The 20,637-nt window shown below is 41.6% G+C and overlaps 1 protein-coding gene across 2 annotated transcripts in view; it reads left to right on the plus strand.

Moving 5' to 3' along the window:
- Positions 1–20,637, plus strand: part of LOC117830075 (zinc transporter ZIP11-like) — a 45,416-nt gene that overhangs the window by 12,156 nt on the left and 12,623 nt on the right. The window contains exon 5 of one of the 2 annotated variants that reach the window (XM_034708008.1): positions 8,835–8,973. In XM_034708008.1, coding sequence (XP_034563899.1) covers positions 8,835–8,973 — 139 coding nt within the window. The remainder of the gene's footprint in view (positions 1–8,834; positions 8,974–20,637) is intronic. The other variant, XM_034708009.1, reaches the window with a different exon arrangement.

Raw genomic sequence — 20,637 nt, forward strand, 5'->3', positions numbered from 1 at the left:
CACTTATCCATGGAAAATAAAAATCATCCACTAGATCTTCAAATCTGCAGACGTGGGGAGTAAAACCGACCTTTGTGTTTATTAAGACAGCCTACAACTAGCATGCCTCCCTCCTAAGCTCCTTGTTAGCACACATGTGAGCAGGTAATGAAAAACAGAGGAGGAGTTGAGTTGTATTTTATACAGTCTATGGGCTGAACAAGCTCCGAGCTCTGACTCCGTGACAGACCGGATATTGTTGTGACGTATGAAAAACACTTAGGGGCAGAATGGATTCTTTTCATTTTGGGGGGTTTGTAGACATGCCAGGGAAACATATTTCAGGTAGAGAACCATTAAAAAGTTGATTTTGCATGATATGTCACCTTTAATGTCCATAGAAGATCTGAAAACAGCAGATTACCGTGTTAGTCGGGATATAAGTCTACTCTAATTATAACACACACCCACCTTCAAAATTAGTTTTTGAATAATACTTCTAATGTTGCTTTGTGAACACCTTGGCTTTGACTTCAGTCAGTCTGAGCTTGTAGTAACGTTTATAACTCCTTCTGAACTATTTGAAGAGTTTTATATCTTGCTAAGAGAAAATCATTAGAATAATCATTGCTTAATCAAACTAAAGAATAACCTAGAGAAAAAACCTGCTAAATCAGGTGTCAAAAGTTGGGGTTTGGAACCCCTGGAGGGTCACTAGACACTAACGGCCAAATTCCACCAGACCCATGTCCGGTCTGTCTCTGACCCGTCACAGCACCGGATCTGATAGGTTTCTATTCTAGTCAATGTGTTAACTTCCACTGGATCCGCTCCGTTGTGTTCCGGCTGCGTCTCTGATCCAGCAGGTCGGAGTCCTCCGGATCAGATACACAAGACTTCTATTTTTGCTGGATGCCGGAGCACGATGCATCAATCTCAACAGAGCAGATGGAGCGGAACAGGAAGTCAGGTTTCACCAAAACATAATGAAAACATCCGGTTAATTTTCAGAATAAAACACTCTGTGTTATCACCAGATCGTATTTCACTTAACTACAACAACAAACCAAAGTCATGATGAGCAGAGCCAGGCCTGGAGTCAACAGGTCAGAGGTTTTCAGAGGACCAGAAAGACAACATGGATGAAGAGAGGAGGAGGAGGAGAATCCTTGATTCAGTGATTACTGCGGGGAAACCTCGGTCACATGACTCCAGCTGTCCGGAGGTCCTGCTCAGTGCTGCGTTCTGAAAACACAACTGGTGGGTGTTGACGGGCGAGAGAGCACAGATCCGGACCACAGTGGACCGGAGACAGAACGGGTACGGATCTGGTGGAAGTCCCGTATAATGGTGGGGTCGCGAGATGCCTTCCAAAAATGGGTTTTTCCAGGCTCTGTTATTTATGGGGTCGTGGACTAAAAAGTTTGGTAACCCCAATGCTAAATAAACACAGAGTATCATAACATCCTTACCACTGATAGGTGAGGTGAAAAAATGTATTCTGTCTTTACAACAAAGTCTGTCTGTGGGTTGGATGTGATATGTTGTAAGGGAACATTTTGTTCTTGAGTTGATGTTGGAAGCAGGAAACTGAGCAGGAGTAAGGAAGTGAGCATCTTAAGCAAGAACCAGATTGTGAGGGCTAGACTGGGTTGGAGTAGAGCTGGGCGATATTGAAAATGATGTTATCATGATAAAATATTTCATATCAGTCGGTATCCATAATTATCAGGATAAATATCAAATCATGATTTCATTTAAATGTAAAGTCAGATTTTTGCTCCTGAGTGAAAGTTGAAGACAGTTTGTTCGTTTGTATCTGGATTTAGTTTCTGATGAACTTCTTGAATCCATCATTTCTGACGGTGCTAACAGGAAGCAGGTCTTTAATGGAAGATGAGATTTTTGTGAAGTTTTAGTTTGTAGATTCTTATTTTTCTCAGGTTGAGCTTATTTCCATAATTTGATTTAAATTTACAACAAATATATCAAACTGTATTCTGTGTATCAGTTTATAGAGTATTGTTTTGAGTTGTGCTCTCCCCTTTAAGATTACTAAGGGTTACAGGCAGAGTGATGTAGTTTCCCACAGTTAGGTTAGGTGATTTCTTGAGCCTGGTGGGACAGCTCAGGGTGTTGTAACCCTTTTCTGTCCATGGTTATTTGTGTGGCGGGAGGAGGAGGGAGGCAAAGGACTCAAGAGGTTACAGGATACTGTGGACCAAGGCACCAAACCAAAAAATAAAAAGGAGAGAAAAGTAGAGACGAGTAGAGAAGTAAAGAAATAAAGAGGTACATAAATGAAGATAGAGTAAAGTAAAGTAGTGAGAAAGAAAAAGAATAACAAAGAATAGGGAAAATAAACTTAACTAAGGTAGTGGAATAAAAGTTAAAGAGTGTGTGTGTTTGTTAATGTATGTGTGTTTCATGTTTTCATGCACTGTGTTTCCCAAAGTGCAGTGAATGCATCACGGTTATTCAGTGTTCAGTTGTCCTACGGTCATGGTGGACATTAAACGTGTTCACAGCAGAAGTTGTCTCTGTGCTCTTCCTTTACCCACATCCTGAAAGTAGATTTAATGAAGTGTATGAAGTTAATAGTTAACAGAGTCGACTCAGTGTCAGACTAACGACTCTGCTTTGAGCTGCTAGGTTTTCAGTTTTCTTCAGTGTCGCTGTCCCTCGTTTCAGCTGTGTTTACATTCAGCTCCAAACGTCTTTAAGCACGCCTACCTCTCACCCTGCAACATGATTGGCTGTTCAATGCAGTCTTCTTCTCCAGTCTGTTGGGTTGCAACTAGCGTTTAAGGATCATTAGCGCCTCCTCCCTTTTCCAGTGGTTGGGGGGTGTAACTACAGGTTTAAATATATCACATTTTTATCAAACATTTGTTATATTTATATTGAGAAAAATGATATCACGATAAATATCATTATGGAATAATCGCCCAGCCCTAGTTAGAGGGCATCTCTTTGGGTGTTTCCCATCATACAGAAGTCAGTGCATAACAGAAGAAAGCAAAGGCCTGAGTCGTCCAATTCAACCGAGGAGCCAGACCAGTTAGGTGCCCACATGTGAGCATCAGCACCACTAAGCAATGAAGATACTGCACACTGCACTATCTCAGATTGTTTATTCACCCTAAAGAGAGTTCTGCATTGCTGCAACATGAGCACCTTTCCCTGGTGATTAAGACTGCAGATCATTCTCTCCCAGACTAAAACGCTTGTTCCTGATGTGGTAAAAAGATCTGTGTGAAGAGTGAATGTACCACAGCAGTGTTTGTTCCTCTCAGGTGGCTTCACAGGTAGCCAAGATCCAATGGAGCCACGCGATTGATTCAGCCAATGGTGGCTCTCTACCTCATTATTCACTGCATGGATACAAAACTCATGCTCCGTGCTGAATATCACATGACAAGAGGCACGCTTGCTTGCGTGTGTGTGTGTGTGTGTGTGTGTGTGTGTGTGTGTGTGTGTGTGTGTGTGTGTGTGTGTGTGTGTGTGTGTGTAGGTGGGGGTGTTTTTCCTACTGTTCTGGCTGCTGTCTGGCTAACTATTTAATAACCATGGACCTTTGAAATGTCACCTTCCAAACTCAGTGGCCCTGAGCAAATTACTGAAGGGCCGTGGTGTGTGTGTGTGTGTGTGTGTGTGTGTGTGTGTGTGTGTGTGGGTGCACATGTATGTAAACATCGTCACAGCATCTCTATAACTCTTGATGTAATCCTTGTTTCTGAAATCATATCAACATTAAAACCTCTTATAAAAAGCAGATTCCCCGCACACCAGAGGACTGGATAGCTTCCTCTTTTATCCATGTGGCTTCTGTTCTGCTACAGCTTGAGATGGCAAAACAAAATGATGCCACATTGTGAATGCAAGGAAGCAAGAAACATAAATATTATATCAAGAATTGTGTAGTAGAGTGGTTGAACTACTTCTTTAGTTGAAAATAGTAGTTCAACTTCTCTCTCTAAAAACATTACCACGTGTCACAAATATAGAAGTGTTGGGAAGAAAAACCTGAGAGCGCTTTAATGTGTAGATGATAACATCTGATCTCTGTTAGGGGTTATTTAATAGATAAGTCAACATTTTTTACAACACATTCATATACATATGTTTGTTTTGACAGCGTAGCCTACCCCGGAGGTCCGCGTAGCTCCCGTACCTACGCAGAGGCCTACGCACAGAGCTGACGTGCACCTCCTCCAAAATGTAACAACACATAGAATCCAGGCGGACCGCAAGCCCTGTGATTGGTCCGCTCGATGGCATTGCTTTTCCTGCATTTACAGCACTTCCTGCTCATGGCTGCCGTGTATTTCATCTCCTCCTCTCTATTCTTCATGTAATCATGTCTGTATGATAAACAGCAACATGTATCAGCTGTAGATTAACATAACACGCTCTGAATCTCTGTGGAAAAGTAAGTACAAGTATGTGGTTGATTTAATTCATAATCTGAAGCGCTGGTTTGCACGTTTTGTGTTATGTTTTGTGTTGCACAGCTTCATTCTTTATAATCCACTGCAGGCTTACCTGTGTTATCATCACCTGGCACGTTCCCAGTGAGCTGCAAGCTCGTTTTAATACAACGTTTATTGATTTTAGCTAGGGATGTCCCGATCAGCTTGTTTGGCCTCCGATCAGGATACGATTTTTTTGATATTGAATATTTGCCGATACGGAGTTCCGATCTGACACTTGTGTTTGCCTGGATAATAGTTGCAAAAGAAATAAGAGGGTTGAGCTGCACAAGCTTAACAGGCTAAATGTAGTCAGACCATAGACTGTATAAAATATGGACGTAGTATCCGTGACGTCACCCATCTGTTTCTGAACGCTGTTTTGAAGCCAATCGGCAGCGGAAGCCATATTGCTTCTGTCGAGCCAGTGTGACGTAAAGAGGCGGGCTTTGAGCCTCCTAGCCAACAGCTACAGTGTTCCTGCAGGCAGCTGTGCCTCTCATTGGAAGACTAGTAATCTCAATATCTTAGAAATTGCCGCGTTAGAACAAATTCACCCCCCTCACAGTGAGAGGACATCGAGAAATGAGCTATTCAGACTACACTCATCTTTTGAACCAGGCTGTAAACATGTTTATATCTGCTGTAAAGATCGTCTTTTTCCCATTAATGTGTATGTGACTTCCGGTACTACCGGAGCCAGCCTCAAGCGGATCCTCGATGAACTGCAGTTTTTTCCACTTCCGCATTGACTCATATTTTTAGACCGGAGGTTGCCGCTTGATTCAGACACGGCTTACGGCCAAAATCCACTAGATCCGTGTTTCGTCTGTCTCTGATCCGCTGCGGTCTGACTCCGTGCTCTCTTGTCCGTCAACACCTACCTTTTTTCGGAAAGCAGCACGGAGCAGGACTTCCGGACAGCTGGAGTCATGTGACCGAGGTTTCCCCGCCGTAATCACTGAATCAAGGATTCTCCTCCTCCTCCTCTCCTCATCCATGTTGTCTTTCTGGTCCTCTGAAAACCTCTGACCTGTTGACTCCAGGCCTGGCTCCGCTCATCATGACTTTGGTTTGTTGTTGTAGTTAAGTGAAATACGATCTGGTGATAACACAGAGTGTTTTATTCTGAAAATTAACCGGATGTTTTCATTTTGTTTTGGTGAAACCTGACTTCCTGTCCCGCTCCATCTGCTCTGTTGAGATTGATGCGTCGTGCTCCGGCATCCGGGTATATCTGATATCCAGACATGGATCTGGTGGAATTTGGCCGTTAGTCTACTTTGCACCATGTGCTTTAGATCGTCAAAATAGGACCTGTATGTTAAAGAGTCCATTTCAGCTCCCTCTGACTGTTGATCTCAGTTCATGTATATCATATAAAACTTCTGTATTGATGGATTTTTGCATGAATTGATTGAGTGCAGATAGAGTTTCATGTCACACACACTAACATCTTTGCACCTCATACCAAGCAAGAGCTAACAGCCTGTTAGCTGAGCTCATCATAGAGACAGGAAGTGACCCTGCTCACAGTTATCAACATGCCACTTTAATGGTAGGTGTATTTAATGTGTGGACGTAGACAGACCAGCTGTTTTAATGAAATCAGGTCTTGTTGTCGTGACTGTCTGTCGATGCCCAAACTGTGCTTCCTGTTATTAGTTTAGATTTATTCTTGCAGTTGGTGGACTGTCCCTTTAAGTTGCATGTCTCTGAAGCATTACAGGATGTCAGTTTGACATCATCATCATCATCATCATCATCATCATCTTTATCATTACCACTAACACCAACCCCTCTGAGAACAGGATCTCCAGCATGTTGCACACGCAGTGATGTGAGCTCTGAGGGGGAGGGCTGCATGTTGTCACCGCTCGTCTAATCACTCATCAATTAAGAGCTGGGTGCTGAGGGAGGAGACGCTCCTCTCTCTGACAGGATGTAGGCTTTACAAACAATGTCACACACGTGAACGAACACAGTGTGAGTCTTCATCATTTAAAGGGACTGATAATGAGATGCTGCTTTAAAAACATAGATTATATGTTTGCTCCTTTAAGGGGCTCATAGGTTTTCATTCATGTAGAAACAGGAGGATGTTTGTATGGATGTGGTTTAATTAATTATGATGATGAGTGTGATGCATCAGTCTGTGAATTTAGAGGCACTTTGATTAATTGATAACAAATGGAAATCAAATATAAAATTCAGTTGGGATAATCATAACTCGGTCCATTCATAATAACAAAGATATCCTCTCTAAAGAAGTTGATCTAAATCTCTTTAAAGTCCGAGTTGAAGAGCTGAAAATAATTCTTGAATAAAGATGAATTACAGAATGAGCACTGATGATGTTTTAATCCAGAAAGTGAGAGCGGGTTGTTGAATGTTTACATATGTGTCATGACACTTTGTTCAGACTAGGGATGCACCGAAATGAAAATTCTTGTATGAAACCAAAAACCAAAAATTAAGAAACCAAGGCCGAAAACCGAAACACGGAAAGAAATGATCATGCCAGTTATTAGTAGGGAGACTGGGGACAGTTGTGACACGGGTCAGTTGTAACACTTGCACTTGCTCCAATCAGGAACAAGTTAGGAATCACCTGATTCACTCTGCACATGCTCAGTTTAGTTGCAGCTAGTTTGTATAGCAGTTTGAACACACTGGGTTAAAGGAGCTCAAAGTTATAGACAGAAATGTCAAAAATGTTACAACTGTTCCCGGTCTCCCCTACCATTGCATTCATGGCTCTGACTGTGTGCTAACCTCTCTAAAATCAAGGATCTCATTGAACATATCAGACGACGAGGGTGCATGCCCCTGATCTGGTTCAGAGAGACCTGTCCTTTGTTCTGCGCTCTGTTCTCCTGCGCTGTGCGGTTCTCCGTCTCCAAGCGGGTTCTCCGCATCCATCGCGGCCTGGATCATTTCTGGTGCACGCTGCTTTATTCCCACATCAAGTAATGATCTTTATAACGTGGATCAAGTACAGTTGTGATGAAGTGCAGAGGATCTGAATAGATCTCAGTGAAACGTGTGCTGACAGACTCTAAGAGTGTACTTTTCATTGTTTTCACTCCGTGGTCCGCCTCAACCTCTTTGCTTAGAAGACACTTTAGTGGTGAAGTTAAAGGAAGAATGGATGCAGACATGTTGGCCCTTATCCAGAGAAGTGCGTACTGGCCACAGTTTCTGCTTGTGTCATCACAAAATTCAGTTTCAGCCGTGTTGTTTCGGTGATAAAAGTCAAGAAAATTTGCGGTGTAATTCAGGCCGTAGACTGTATAATAAATGGACATAGTCTCGGTGACGTCACCAATCTGTTTCTGAAGCCAATCGTCGGCGGATGCCATATTGGAAATCTTGAACTCAACATAACTGCGTCCAAGCTAGTGTGACGTAAAGAGGCGGGCCTTTACGGCCAAATCCCACCAGATCCATGTCCAGTCTGTCTCTGATCCGTCACAGCACCGGATCTGATAGGTTTCTATTCTAGTCAATGTGTTAACTTCCACTGGATCTGCTCCATTGCATTCCGGCTGCGTCTCTGCCAAACTAGTTTAGTCTTTTATTAAGATTTCAAAATATCCTCATCAGATATTTAATGATGGTCTAAAGACGTTTATGAGGGATGCATCCGGCTGAAAGTCTCCAGTTAACAGGGTCGCTGTTTAAACCAAAACACCGGCCGATCTCTGCCACGGCTTTTTGAGTTCAAAAGGATTTTAAAGCCGTGTTGAAACGTCTTTGCTACTCGCGCTTATCTCCTCTCACGTGTTGATTCAGTGAATCCATCTGTGATGAAATATAGCACCATCTAAAACAGCACCAGCTGGGTCTCTTCATGCTAACAGGCTAACTGTTGTGTTGCTCATAATGACACCTGCCTGTCCGTCTGCTTCTATGGTGTCATCTGTGATGAATGGCATCCGTCTTTGTTTTACTGCCCTCTACTGGTCTGGTGGTGTAGTGCATTTACTTGTTTTTTCTCCATACGTCACTGGCCTGATTTACATAATCTACCCGGGACTTCAGCCCACGGTCTAAACGCAGACAACAATTGGGGCACAGGAACCTTTTAGTTCAGGGTGAAGTAGTTCTGGGGGCTAAAAGACCCCGGAACCCTTGGTCAAAATGCACCTAAAGACATCAAATCAAATTAAAATTATTTTTTTTCCTGTTCCTGCACAGGCACCACGGATGTAAACCAATGCACGGTCCCTCAAATAAACTAAACCAAACTGAGATTTGGTCGTATGAATGAAGTTGACTATAAAGGGTTAGGTGTAAGCTTCAGTGTAGAGTTTCCTGTGCTGATCCTCTGCACACAGAATCAAAAGTGACCCCTTCTGCTGTCTCTTCTTGTGTCCACAGGGTGTAAGTGATGACCCGCACTCCGCCTTGGCTCTGCCTTCTGAATCCAAGGTGGTGAAGGAGAAGTCAGAGGAGCCACTCCAACCCTGGGACACTGATGAGATGTCTATCAGGATAGGTAGAGCTCGTCCTCTCTCAGGCAAGCCCCCCCGTCATATACCACATCTAATACACTATACTCCCACTTTATTTACAAGGGAGAATCAGGTTCCAGGCACCACCACACTCTGGCTCTGACAGCGGGGAAAGGGACTGGATCAACTCCTGATGCACAATGTTACCTCCTGCTTCCATGATGGCCTCTCTGCACCCTTTGCATCTTCCCTTTCCTCTCTGTTCCTCATCTGTTCATTTGTTCTACGTATTCTGCTCTTCTAACTTTTCATGCTATTTTAATCTCAACATTGATTGTTTCGTGGGTTTGGGGAACTTAATATAATCATGTAACACATTGATCACACCAAATCAGTGCTAAACAGATTTCTTCATATTCCTCTGGGTTGTTTCTAATCTGCTTTCATTACAGTAACAAACCTTTTCAGTCTGCTAGTTTGCAGCTAAGCTCAACACTGAGATCGATATATTGAAAATCAACAGTCAAACAGAACCACAGCCATCAAATATCATACTTGTTTTTAGATATGAACAGTGCAGTGATATGTGCGGTTTTGGTTCATTAAAGCTGCTGCATTTTGGACCATGCAGAGGTTTGAATGTGCTGCAGGGAGAACGGCCACAGGGACTTTATATTAGTCACTGTGTTTTATTATGAGAGTCTGTTCAGGAGCTGTGTTGTGACAGGTAGGGTTTTATCTCCCTGATGTGGTTTAGCTAGGCAAATTGGCATGACGAAAAAATGGAGGCCACATGAACCTTAAAGAATAGCTGGTCATCAATCATGACGCCGAGGTTTAAGAGAGAAAGGAGGGCATGGTTTTGGTTGACCTACTACTGCGCCTAGCCTGTAAGAGCCCCTATCAATAGGAAGAAAGCAAGAACATGAATACAACAGAACTAAGAGAACAGAATAACCAAAACAATAAAAACAATTATTATAATGAATGTGGAAGAATGAGATTAATATGAGTTCTTTTGTTGGATTACTTATTGGTCAATATGGACATTAAATTATAGTTAATGTTCAGATAGCAATAGCCTTATAATAATAATAAATAATAATAATGATTATAACAATCATAATAATAATATGATTGTGTTCTTGTTGTTGTTATTATTATTTGTAGTAGTAGTTATATTAGTATTACTAATACTATGCTATTATTAGTTTTTAGGCTAGTATTAATATTATTATCATTATTATTATTATTATTAGAAGTAATAGTATTACTATGCTATTATTAATTATTAGGATATTATTATTATTATTATTATTATTATTATTATTATTATTATTACTAGGCTATTGTTATAAGTAGTATTATTATTACTATTATTATAACAAAGGTTTAGTAGTATTACTATGCTATTATTAGTTATAGGGCTATTATTATTATTAGTAGTAGTAGTAGTAGTATTACTATGTTATTATTATTATTACTAGGCTATTATTACTAGGCTGTTGTTATTACTAGGCTATTATTATGATAACTAGGCGATTCTTATTCTTAATTTTAATTGTTTTAATTACTCTGTGATTGCATTATTATTGTTATTATTATTACTATTATTGTTACTCTGGTTTTTACTCTATTATTATAATTAGTAGTAGTATTACTTTGCTCTTATTATTTTAAGGCTATTATCATTATTATTATTAGTTCAGTCAGACAACTCACATTTAAATTGTTTATTGTAACAGCAAATACATATTCATGTTTGGCGCCCAGGCTCCGGCCTCATCACTCCCTGCAGATAAGTTTACATGCAGACTTTGAGGAGTGATGAGCAAAACATACTAAACACCCCCGGAGCCTGCAGGTGGAAGCTGGGGAGGCGGCGGGGAAGAAGAAAATATCAGCAATGGCATGCAGCAGCAGAGGCGTTGACAGGCAGAGGGAGAGATGGGAGATTTTTCCCCAGTTTAAATAGACCGCCAATTTGAGAGGCAGAGGGCAGGATTGGATGATGGATATGAGACTGGGACATGTGACGTGTATGGCATTGCAGCTCGAGTTGTCTGCCTGAACTAGCTCGCAGGCGTCGCTCCATCAGTAGTAGTAGTAGTAGTAGTGTGCTATTAGTAGTTATTTGGCTATAGTTTTCTTATTATTATTACTATTCTAAGTTATTAGGCTATTACTAACTTCCAAAGGTCTGTCCTTTACTATGTAGATACTAGTTACAGATACAGCCTTATTAATAAATTCCACTATGACACGTCATCATTGAGTCAGTGCTGCTTCCTGATGTAGGGCTTTCAAACAAACATACCATGTGATGAAAACTCTGCATCATTAGATGGTGAATGGACCGTGTTTTACTTGTCTCTGGTCATCAGTACTAATGTGCCGGCCCATCACTGTTTTTGGTTTTGGAGTTCCACGCTCAGTAGCACCCCTTCCTCACCAGCTTTCTGTTTCCCCGTTCATACTGTCAGTCACGATAAAGTCATCATATCTACTCCTGTAAAGTTTTACCTTCAATACCACGGACTCCCATATTTCACTGTGGAGGGATGGATATGAAAGTACAAGGGCGTGATGAAGGCGGATTATGACTGGCAGTATGAAAGGGCTGATGTCTCTCAGGGATCCTTGCTTTTTTAAAAATGTCTCTACCTTTGAATGATTCAAGATGATTAATGTCTGGTGTCTCACTTCAATCTAATGAATCCTGATTAATTGTGGGGGCTGCTTTTGCTTTGTCTGCTTCTAGTTTCTCCTCAAATGTAATCTCCTGAAGCCTTCCTGTGAAGCAGAGGTCACTGATGTTCAATCACTAAAGACAAACAAACCCCAGATCCTACATGTAGGTCCTGGAGATATATGTGGTATATGAACGTGGATGGTTTGCATTGCCTTCTTTTTTCTTTCCTCCTTTGACACTCTGCAGATCTTAGTCACTTGATATGATAGTTAAACTGTAAGGATATGACAATGCTAAAAACTTTTCCCTAAAAGCTAAGTGTGTGCATATCTAAAGCGATGATCTAACTGTGCTGTGATAATGATAATGCTGCCTGTATTGTGTTGACATAAACCTCGGTTAAGAAGTTGAAGACGTACAGAGAAATTGTTGCCTTCATGTTCTGGTTCATCCTTACCCTGAAGTTGGTTTGCAGGTGGTGAGGTGCGGCTATCAGTTCCTTTTTTAAAAGTTCCTCTTCCTGCAGGTTTCTTCAAAAATGAAATGCTAAAGAACCTGGATCAGTGGAAAAAGAATTAGACACCCAAACATTAATAACAACCTTTTCTGTACTTCCTGAGGAAACATTTACCTTTAGTTAAGTTAGTTAATGAATGCATTTAACACCAAACTATATTTTTATCAGGGCTGAGAGATCAATCTTAATGAGAACATTCCTGTAGAACCTTTTAGAAAATGACACCTGAATGTTGTTTATCTCCTTTTGAAAAACAAACTCCCTCAATCAACACATGCAGGGTTTAGATCCATTACACTAAGTTCCAAAATTTTATATTAAAGCTAGGGTTGGTAGTCTTGGAAAACTAGCATGAATATGAATGTAGCATGTCTTCAGGACTCCGTCTAACCCCTCCCCCCTTCCCTTCGGAGCTCCTGCAAAACGACGCCCCCGCTCACATGCACGAGCGCCGCTGATTCATGACCATATGATCGTGACTGATTCAAAACCGGTCCTCACCAAAACATTCTCATAGTGAAAGTTAAAAACACAAACAAACATGGCTGCTGTTAGTACTCACAACTATCATGCTAGCATTATCCAGTTGTACTGGTGACACGATATCAGGAGAAAAGTTATAACACATATATAATACTGTAACAGCTCTACTGTTTGTTAAACGTGTTCAGTGTAGATGTTCTTAATTCCTACAGTGTTGACAGTCAGTGAAGGCATCAGGAGAGGTGTAGAGTGTGTGAGCGGGAGAGAGGAGAGACAAAAGGAGAAGTTCTTCATTCATTCAAACATTGATTGTTGTTTTGTTGGTTGGTGTGATCACGGCCGAGAGTGACCGGTTATTAAAACTAAACGTGTTCACGAATCGGCTCGTCATCCCTACAGCGTACGGATGGACGCTACAATACATATGCATTTTCTGTAGGATTTACTGAATGTCATTCATTCTTCTGCTTGTCTGAGCCCCCGTGGTGAGAGCTTTTTAGACTCTGATCCGGACTACAGTCCTGAGCAAAGCACCTCATCGGGTCAAAGGGGACAGGCCCGAGGTTGAGCGAGAGGGGCAGTCAGTAGAGTCAGGGGAAGCAGAGGCAGGAGACGGGGACTCAGAGTACACGCCGGTGAAATGTACGCGCAGGAGGCGGGCAGAACGGCAGGACTTGATTGGTTTAAAATTTTGGGACCCAAAAACGGTGATTGGTTGGTGTTTTCCCAGGTTTACTCTGGCAGTAGATAGCAGCTTTTCTTCACTCTTTTTTAAGAACACATCATGTATTGATTACCATCAGGACATAAAGATCATTTTAACCAGTATAACAAAAAGTGGATCTAAATCTGATTACCAACCCCAGCTTTAACCAGTCAAATATTTTGGACCAAAAATCAGTTAGTGAAGGACAGAACCAAAAGGCATGAGACAATATTTCCACAGAAATCTTGCAACTGTCACATAACGAGGAGACAGAGGAGTAGAACTCTTCAACCTTGATTTAGAATAATGTAAACGATGGACAACCTTAAACTGTATCATAGACAGATGTTCATCCCACATGGCTTCAGATATGTCAATACCCTATTCCTCTTTCCAAGTATCCCTGAACCTGACAGTGTGAGCTGAGGTACGAGTGTCATACAGACTGACAAATTTAGAGGTAAGATGTCTGGAGTCAGGGGGGGTCTTTAGATATCAAAAAAGGAATGTTCCACCTGAAGGGATTCAAGTTTGGGATTTTAGATTGAACATAATGTCTTATTTGTAACAAAAAAAATCTAAACTGAGGATAAACTGAATTTATGTCTCAACTGACCAATCAATGCAAACCATCCATTAATATACAAGTTCTCAATGAGGACTAAACCCTTCTCTCTCCAGACATGGTAGGATTTGTCTAAGTGTGAGGGTACAAAGGAGTGATTAAAACAGATTGGTGTTTGTACAGAGGTCTCCGGCAGGTTCAGGACACTTCTGATGTGGTTCAGAATTCTAACAGACTGCTTTAAAACAAAGGTCAATTTCTTAAAGGACTCAGGTTTACCTTGTTTTGAGAATAACATGGCTGGCAGGGGTGAATTGGTAACAGAGTTGGCCTCCATGCAGAGCCACAGGGGGCCCGGCTTCCTGCCAAAACACCAGCCCAGTAGTAATGCCTGAACATTGGCAATCCCAGCCCCCCCTCAGACCTATGTTTCTGTACATGCACCTTGGAGATCTGTGATTTTTTTTTAGTCTCAAACAGGACAAACCTGTGGAATCCAACTCTTTAAAAAAAAAGCCAATGTGAGAAAAATCTGAAGGTTTTGGCAGAGGTAGAGGAATCCAGGAAGGAATACCATCCTAACTGAGTTTATACGGCCAATCATTGAAAACGGTAGCATCCTCCAGCTCTCTATATTTAGTTAAAGTTTGTGGATAAATTAAATATGCATAAGTATAATAAGCATAATTACGTTTAAAAATAAGTTAAGGATTCTTGGGTATCGTCAAGCCGAGATAAGTGAAGTGGTCCTTAACACTTCTTAATGGGAGCTTTCCAGGAAGTGAGTTGCATGAAGTCACATTTCCCCCAGTTGATTGTATATGCAAATAACCTACCAAAGGAAGTAGGGGTGTCCCGATCTGATATTGATATTGGTCCGATATCAGCAAAAAAAACAGTATCGGATTATATCGGCCTGCATCTAAAATCTCCGATATAATTACTCCGATATAAGCAGTCCATTCCAGACTCCGCTCCAGCACTTCTATCCAGCAGCGCCCGGATCCAGCATGCAGAGCCCATGTGATCACAACAATATCGTGTGCTATGAGTAGGAGTGATGTCGGCCGTGTGGCAGTAGTTTTTGTTTAAGTCTGAAAAAGACGTTGCAGCTGAGTGTAAAACTTGTCATGCACAAGTTTCCCGTGGTGGCACAGAACCAGGAAAGTTTAGATATGACCAACCTCCCTCGCTGTGTGTCTAATCTTTAGAAATAAAAGTGACGACTTCCTGTGACAGGCTGAGTTATTATCTGAGGGGCTCAGTGTTAGCTTGGTCTCTACCTGCAGCAGGAGTGTTGTGTTAACCAGCTCTCCCGCCTCCATGCCTATACTCCATGCATGTCTCATTTTCATTGACCGGGGCACGTCTTTTTACTATATGAACTGACTGTCAAGTGCCTCTGTCACTGCGAGGTGCATTCAGGGACCGTCGTAAAAGTGCAACACAGCCCTTATATTGTGTCCATGGCTTTTTTATTTGAATCAAGAGAATCAAAATATCTTCATAGTGGTCCATACTACAAAATAATTAACACAAGTATGTATGATTCATGCTGATATCATAACGGATTGATGTCGGTATCGGCCAAAACTCAAGGCTGCAATATCGGTATCGCATCGGAAGTGAAAAAGTTGTATCTGGACACCCCTAAAAGGAAGTCATTGATTCCAGGAGAGTAGGGATGGAGTTATGGAGCGATAGAGCTACGAGTCTTTAAAACACAATATTCCATCAGCCGCATATTTTCTAAAAAGTGTTTCCACCCCTCCTACCTTGATATTTGGATGGCCTCTTCTTTTTAGAGCAAGGGGCTCCAGCAAAGAGGGCCAATGAGAGGGGGCAACCCTGCTGCCTGAACGGTGGAGGGGGGAACTGTCAGGAGTTCCATCAGGTGCGCTACTCACCCGAACCTGAAGGGTAAAAGTTATTTCAACCAGTGATCTCCGGTCGGGTCCTGCCCCAGTTTGAGCCATAACAGGCATTAGATAAAAACAACCAAAGCTGCCCAGGGAGAGAGCTCAGAGGCTAATGTACTCACCAGGAAGAGAGACGGTGGTCCTTCTTCAGGAAACAGTCATTATACAAAGTTTGTTCAACACTCAGAGAAATAAAGAAAGGGGGGGTTTACTATTTTCCAATTCATTTTCTCTATGTAACAAATATTTATGCCATCAAACTACATACAATAACTTACACAGTTATTTGTTTCATGGATTGTATACCCCCATTTAAGGTCCTATTCAAAGTGCTTCTATTTATTCTTATTCCATGGTTATGCTTCCATAGATTGCCGTTGCTGATGTCCTTCTTTCTCTAACACACAGAGTCTCAAAGTTGTCCTGCAGAAGTTATTAATGAACAGGGTGACAGATTTTGATGGTCACATCAATTGGAAGTCTTCAGACTTCTAACAGGAATGCGGTCGTCTTATTGCCGTTGGTTAAAATAGAGCATACAGGACTAGCAGGAATTCTGGAACATTTTCCTTAAATTCTGCCCAATGTTTGAATCATTGATAAAACTTGATATAAGCAAACATTCACCAGTGTTCTTTAGTAGCTTTGGTACATTTTGGAATGTAAAATACATTTTTAGGATAACTTTATATCAAATATAGTGAAAAATGGGGTGGTCAAAATGATTAGCCCCCCTGTGAATTTTTACTTTTAAAACACACCTGAGCAGTCAGTTTGTTTCCTGAAAACACCTGTTGGTCAATTGGCTTCCTAACAACACCTGAGCATTCAAACAGCATTGAGATTTACTTAAGGGGCTCCAAACAGGGCACTTGAACACGTTATTGAGAGAGACTACTCTTACTAACCATGCCAAAGACAATGGAAATCAGTCTTGAGCTCAGAAAGAAGATATTTGAGGCTCATAATAAGGGGGAAGGCTATACTTTCATTTCCAGTCGTTTTACAGTGTCTAGAATAGCTGTACGTTGCAGCATTGCAAAGTACAAGGAGACAATCTCTGTTAGAAACAAACCTAGGCGTGGTAGAAAACCGCAAGATTTCAAGAACTTAGGAGAGGAAAGTAGTCGAAGATGTCGACAAGAAGCCCCAGACATCTGCCAAGGTGATTGTTGCTGACCTGACCTCCTCTGGAGTTGATGTTTGAAGGAGCACAGTTGTGAGGGATCTTCATCATAGTGGGCTTCAGGACCATCGTCCCAGAAGAACCCCTTTACTCAAAGAGTGGCACATCAGAGCCAGACTGAGGTTTACCCGTAAACATTTGAAAGGTAAAGATGAGTTTTGGAAGTCCATCTTTTGGTCTGATGGAACTTTTTGGGCATATGGATGTTGTTCATGTTTGGCCAAGAAAGGGAGAGTCCTTCAACCCTTAGAACACAGTCCTCAGAATTAAACATGGTGGAGGGAGCATCGTACTGTGGGGCTGTTTTGCAGCCTCAGGCACAGGAAATCTTGTTCTGGTGCATGGCATCATGAAAAAAGAAAGTTATGTTGACATTTTGAGGGATAATGTGAAGAACTCTGCTCTTAGTCTAGGCTTTGGTCAGTGCTGGGTCTTCCAGCAAGACAATGATCCAAAGCTTACATCAAAATAGGTCAAACAGTTCTTAAAGGACACCAAAACCAAGGTCCTGGAGTGGCCTGTACAGAGCCCAGATCTCAATCCTGTGAAGAATCTGTGGCGGGTGCTCAAAGTGAATGTCCATGCTCAGAAACCATGTATTTTGGACCAGCTGGAACAATTTGCATTGGAAAAATGGGCCAAAATCCCTCCAGAGACATGTGCAAACCTTGCAAAGAACTATTTGAAGAGGTTGTTGTCAGGTGTGGCTCAGAACGGGCGCACTATTGACTACTTAGGGCCAGGGGGCTAATCATTTTGGACGTGCAATTTTTACCTTTTCTTGTTTCAATTCATTGCATCAACAAAATATCCAAGTCAAACACAGTGAACATTTGTCTTTGTTATTTTGGAAACACATAAACTATAAACACTTGTTTTTAATGGTCATTTTCATGGAGAAATCAAGGGTTTGATCTGATTTAACAAGGGGGGCTAATCATTTTGACCTCAACTGTAAGCACTTCTCCAAAGCCACAACCTCGACAGCCCTTGGAGGTATCCAGTGAAATATGTGAGCAATTTCTTCACCACTTCATCAAAAAATAAATGATATTAGGCTTAATATTACCCTTGCTTCAAGAACTATCTCCACCCCCACTGTACATCTCAGCAGCTCGACAAGATTCAAGCAGATTTCTTTATTAGACCTAGAGAATTTATTCTGCCACTTGAACTCTTCCACATATCAATCAGACACAATCCCCACCAGGTTTTCAAAGAGGTTTAATAAATACATTCATCATTTTGTGTTTACTCTTACCTTTGTGCAATATTAAAATTAGCTTGATGATCTGAAACATTTAAGTGTGCATCTATGCTCAACTATAAGAAATCAGGAATGGGGAAATACACAGCACTGTATGTTTTGTCTTATGTGCTGTGCCGTCAGGTACAGTAACTCTAAACACAGTTTGTTGTTCCTCACGTCATCTGCAGCACGTGGAGACATTGATCATGAACTACGTCAGGGTGTGCACTTACATACAGTACAGATCCGTACCATGAGCAAGTGAGAGATCAGGGATTCAAGACAGTAGTATGTAAGAGTACAAATTTATAGTCCTCCGTTTTGTTTACTTTGGACACCAAGATAGAGAAAAGGGGACAAAGACGTGAACAAGCTTTGAGTTCTGCACAATGCACGGCCCCGAGATGAACAAATGTCCCTTCAGCTGCAGCAGAGACCAAGCTTTGTCCAGCTGCTGTCCCTGCAGAGAGCCGCTTTGTGCTCACAGTAACTGATTGATATCTGTGACAGACTCAACTAGCTTGTTGTCACTGCTGTGTTTGTTCTGTCATTGGGCTGTTTATTATACACTGAAAAGTCTTACTTGGATTCTTCTTTTCTTCTCCCCATCTCATCCTCTCACTCTCACTTTTATTGCCTCATTCTCTTCTTCTTTCAACCTTTCCCTGAAGTCTGTTGTGAAACCTCTCCTTCCTCTCTCAGAGACCGTTGCCTTTCCTTCTTCTCAGACTTGTATCACTGCTTTTGTTCATGTCTGTAACAAAGATATTTCCCTTCCTATTAAACATGGGAAGCAGTAAAAAGTATTAGTTTTTCCCATATCATAAATTTCCCCCTTGTTTTGAGCCCAAGCGGCAACCTCTGTCCACGAGAATTGAAGCCAATGCTGAAGTGTTAAAAACTGCAGTTCCTTAAGTGTCCACATGAGGCTGGCTCAGGAAGTACCAGAAACCACATACACACCCATTCAAAGAAGACGATCTTTACAGCAGAAATAAACATGTTTACAGCCTGGTTCAAAAAATGAGTGTAGCCTGGACAGCTCATTTCTCTATCAGCACACACTGTGGGGTGAATTTTTTCATAACAGGGTAATTTTGAAGATATTAAGATTAATAGTTTTCCATTATGAGAGGCACAGCTGACTTGATTGACAGGCGGGAACACTGTAGCTGTTGGCGAGGAGCCCGCCTCTTTACCTCACACTCGCTCGACAGAGGTTAGGTTGAGTTCAACATTTCCAATATGTCTCTCTGTTGTTTTGACTTAATGCAGCTGATTGTGACCAAAGCTTATGTGCACTAAAGTTGTGTAGAGTGTTCTCATCTTCACATATTTACTGCTCATCAAATGTGTGTTGGGAGAGGAAGAGCAAGTGGTCCAAGGTGATGCTGCTTCTCTAGACGTCTGTCCTGTACACAGTGGTCCAAACCTTTACTGAGAGACACACAGAGACACTTTGAAAAGCTCCTGTAAATGTAACTGTGTGATTTTCCCGAGGTGTGTGAGGTGTGTCTCTGGGACAGGTTCAGGTTCAGGTGACTTTATTTGTACCCGTAGGTAAACTTGTTTTGCAGCCAGTGAGATGTTAGGTCGATACAAAATTACAAGATAGACTTCAGACAGAACAATCTACTTAATGTGCAAAACATACAAAAAATATCCTAAAAACTAATGTAACACTAAAAATGGTAAAATGAATAGACATGATAAAATGATAAAATGATAAAAGTGCTAAAGGTTCCATTTTAAAAAGCATATCAGAAAACAGTCAACCAATAAGAACAATGGAATCACATGAATAAATAAGACAATCTGGGCTCAAGTCAGAAGATTGGAGGCTGACTGTGTGGGAAGATAAAAGCTATTGCTTGTTCAGCTCAGTAATAGCAGCAGGAACAAAGCTTTTCTTGTGACGCTGTGTCCGGCACCTTGGGACTAAAAACCGTCGTCCAGAGTGAAGAAGCTGGAAATCACTGTGCAGAGGGTGTGAGGCATTATTTAAAATAGAGGTGGCTATCCGCTGTAACTGATTAGTGTACAGGGGACGCATGATTAGTCAGTTCATAATAGGGATGGGTACCGAATTCGGTACTTTTATAGGTACCGACCGAATTCCGTCGGTACTGCGAGTACCGATTTAAGTAAAATCAAACGGTACCATGTTTCTATACCCAAACACATCCTTGTGACTGTGAGGGAGTGGAAGAGTAGGCGATTTTCCATGCACACAGCATTGCACGCATAAGACAGCAATGAGGTCAGCAGCCGCAGGATCAATCAACAAAGCAAGCATGGCTGATAGAAAGCGCTCGAAAGTGTGGCTCCACTTTTCGAAATGCAATGCAGATTATGCTCGATGCAATATTTGTGATGCAAAGTGCAAGGCCATTGGCGGGAATACCTCTAACC

Source organism: Notolabrus celidotus, chromosome 18 (genome assembly GCF_009762535.1).
Source record: "Notolabrus celidotus isolate fNotCel1 chromosome 18, fNotCel1.pri, whole genome shotgun sequence".
In the NCBI taxonomy this organism is placed as follows: Eukaryota; Metazoa; Chordata; class Actinopteri; order Labriformes; family Labridae; genus Notolabrus; species Notolabrus celidotus.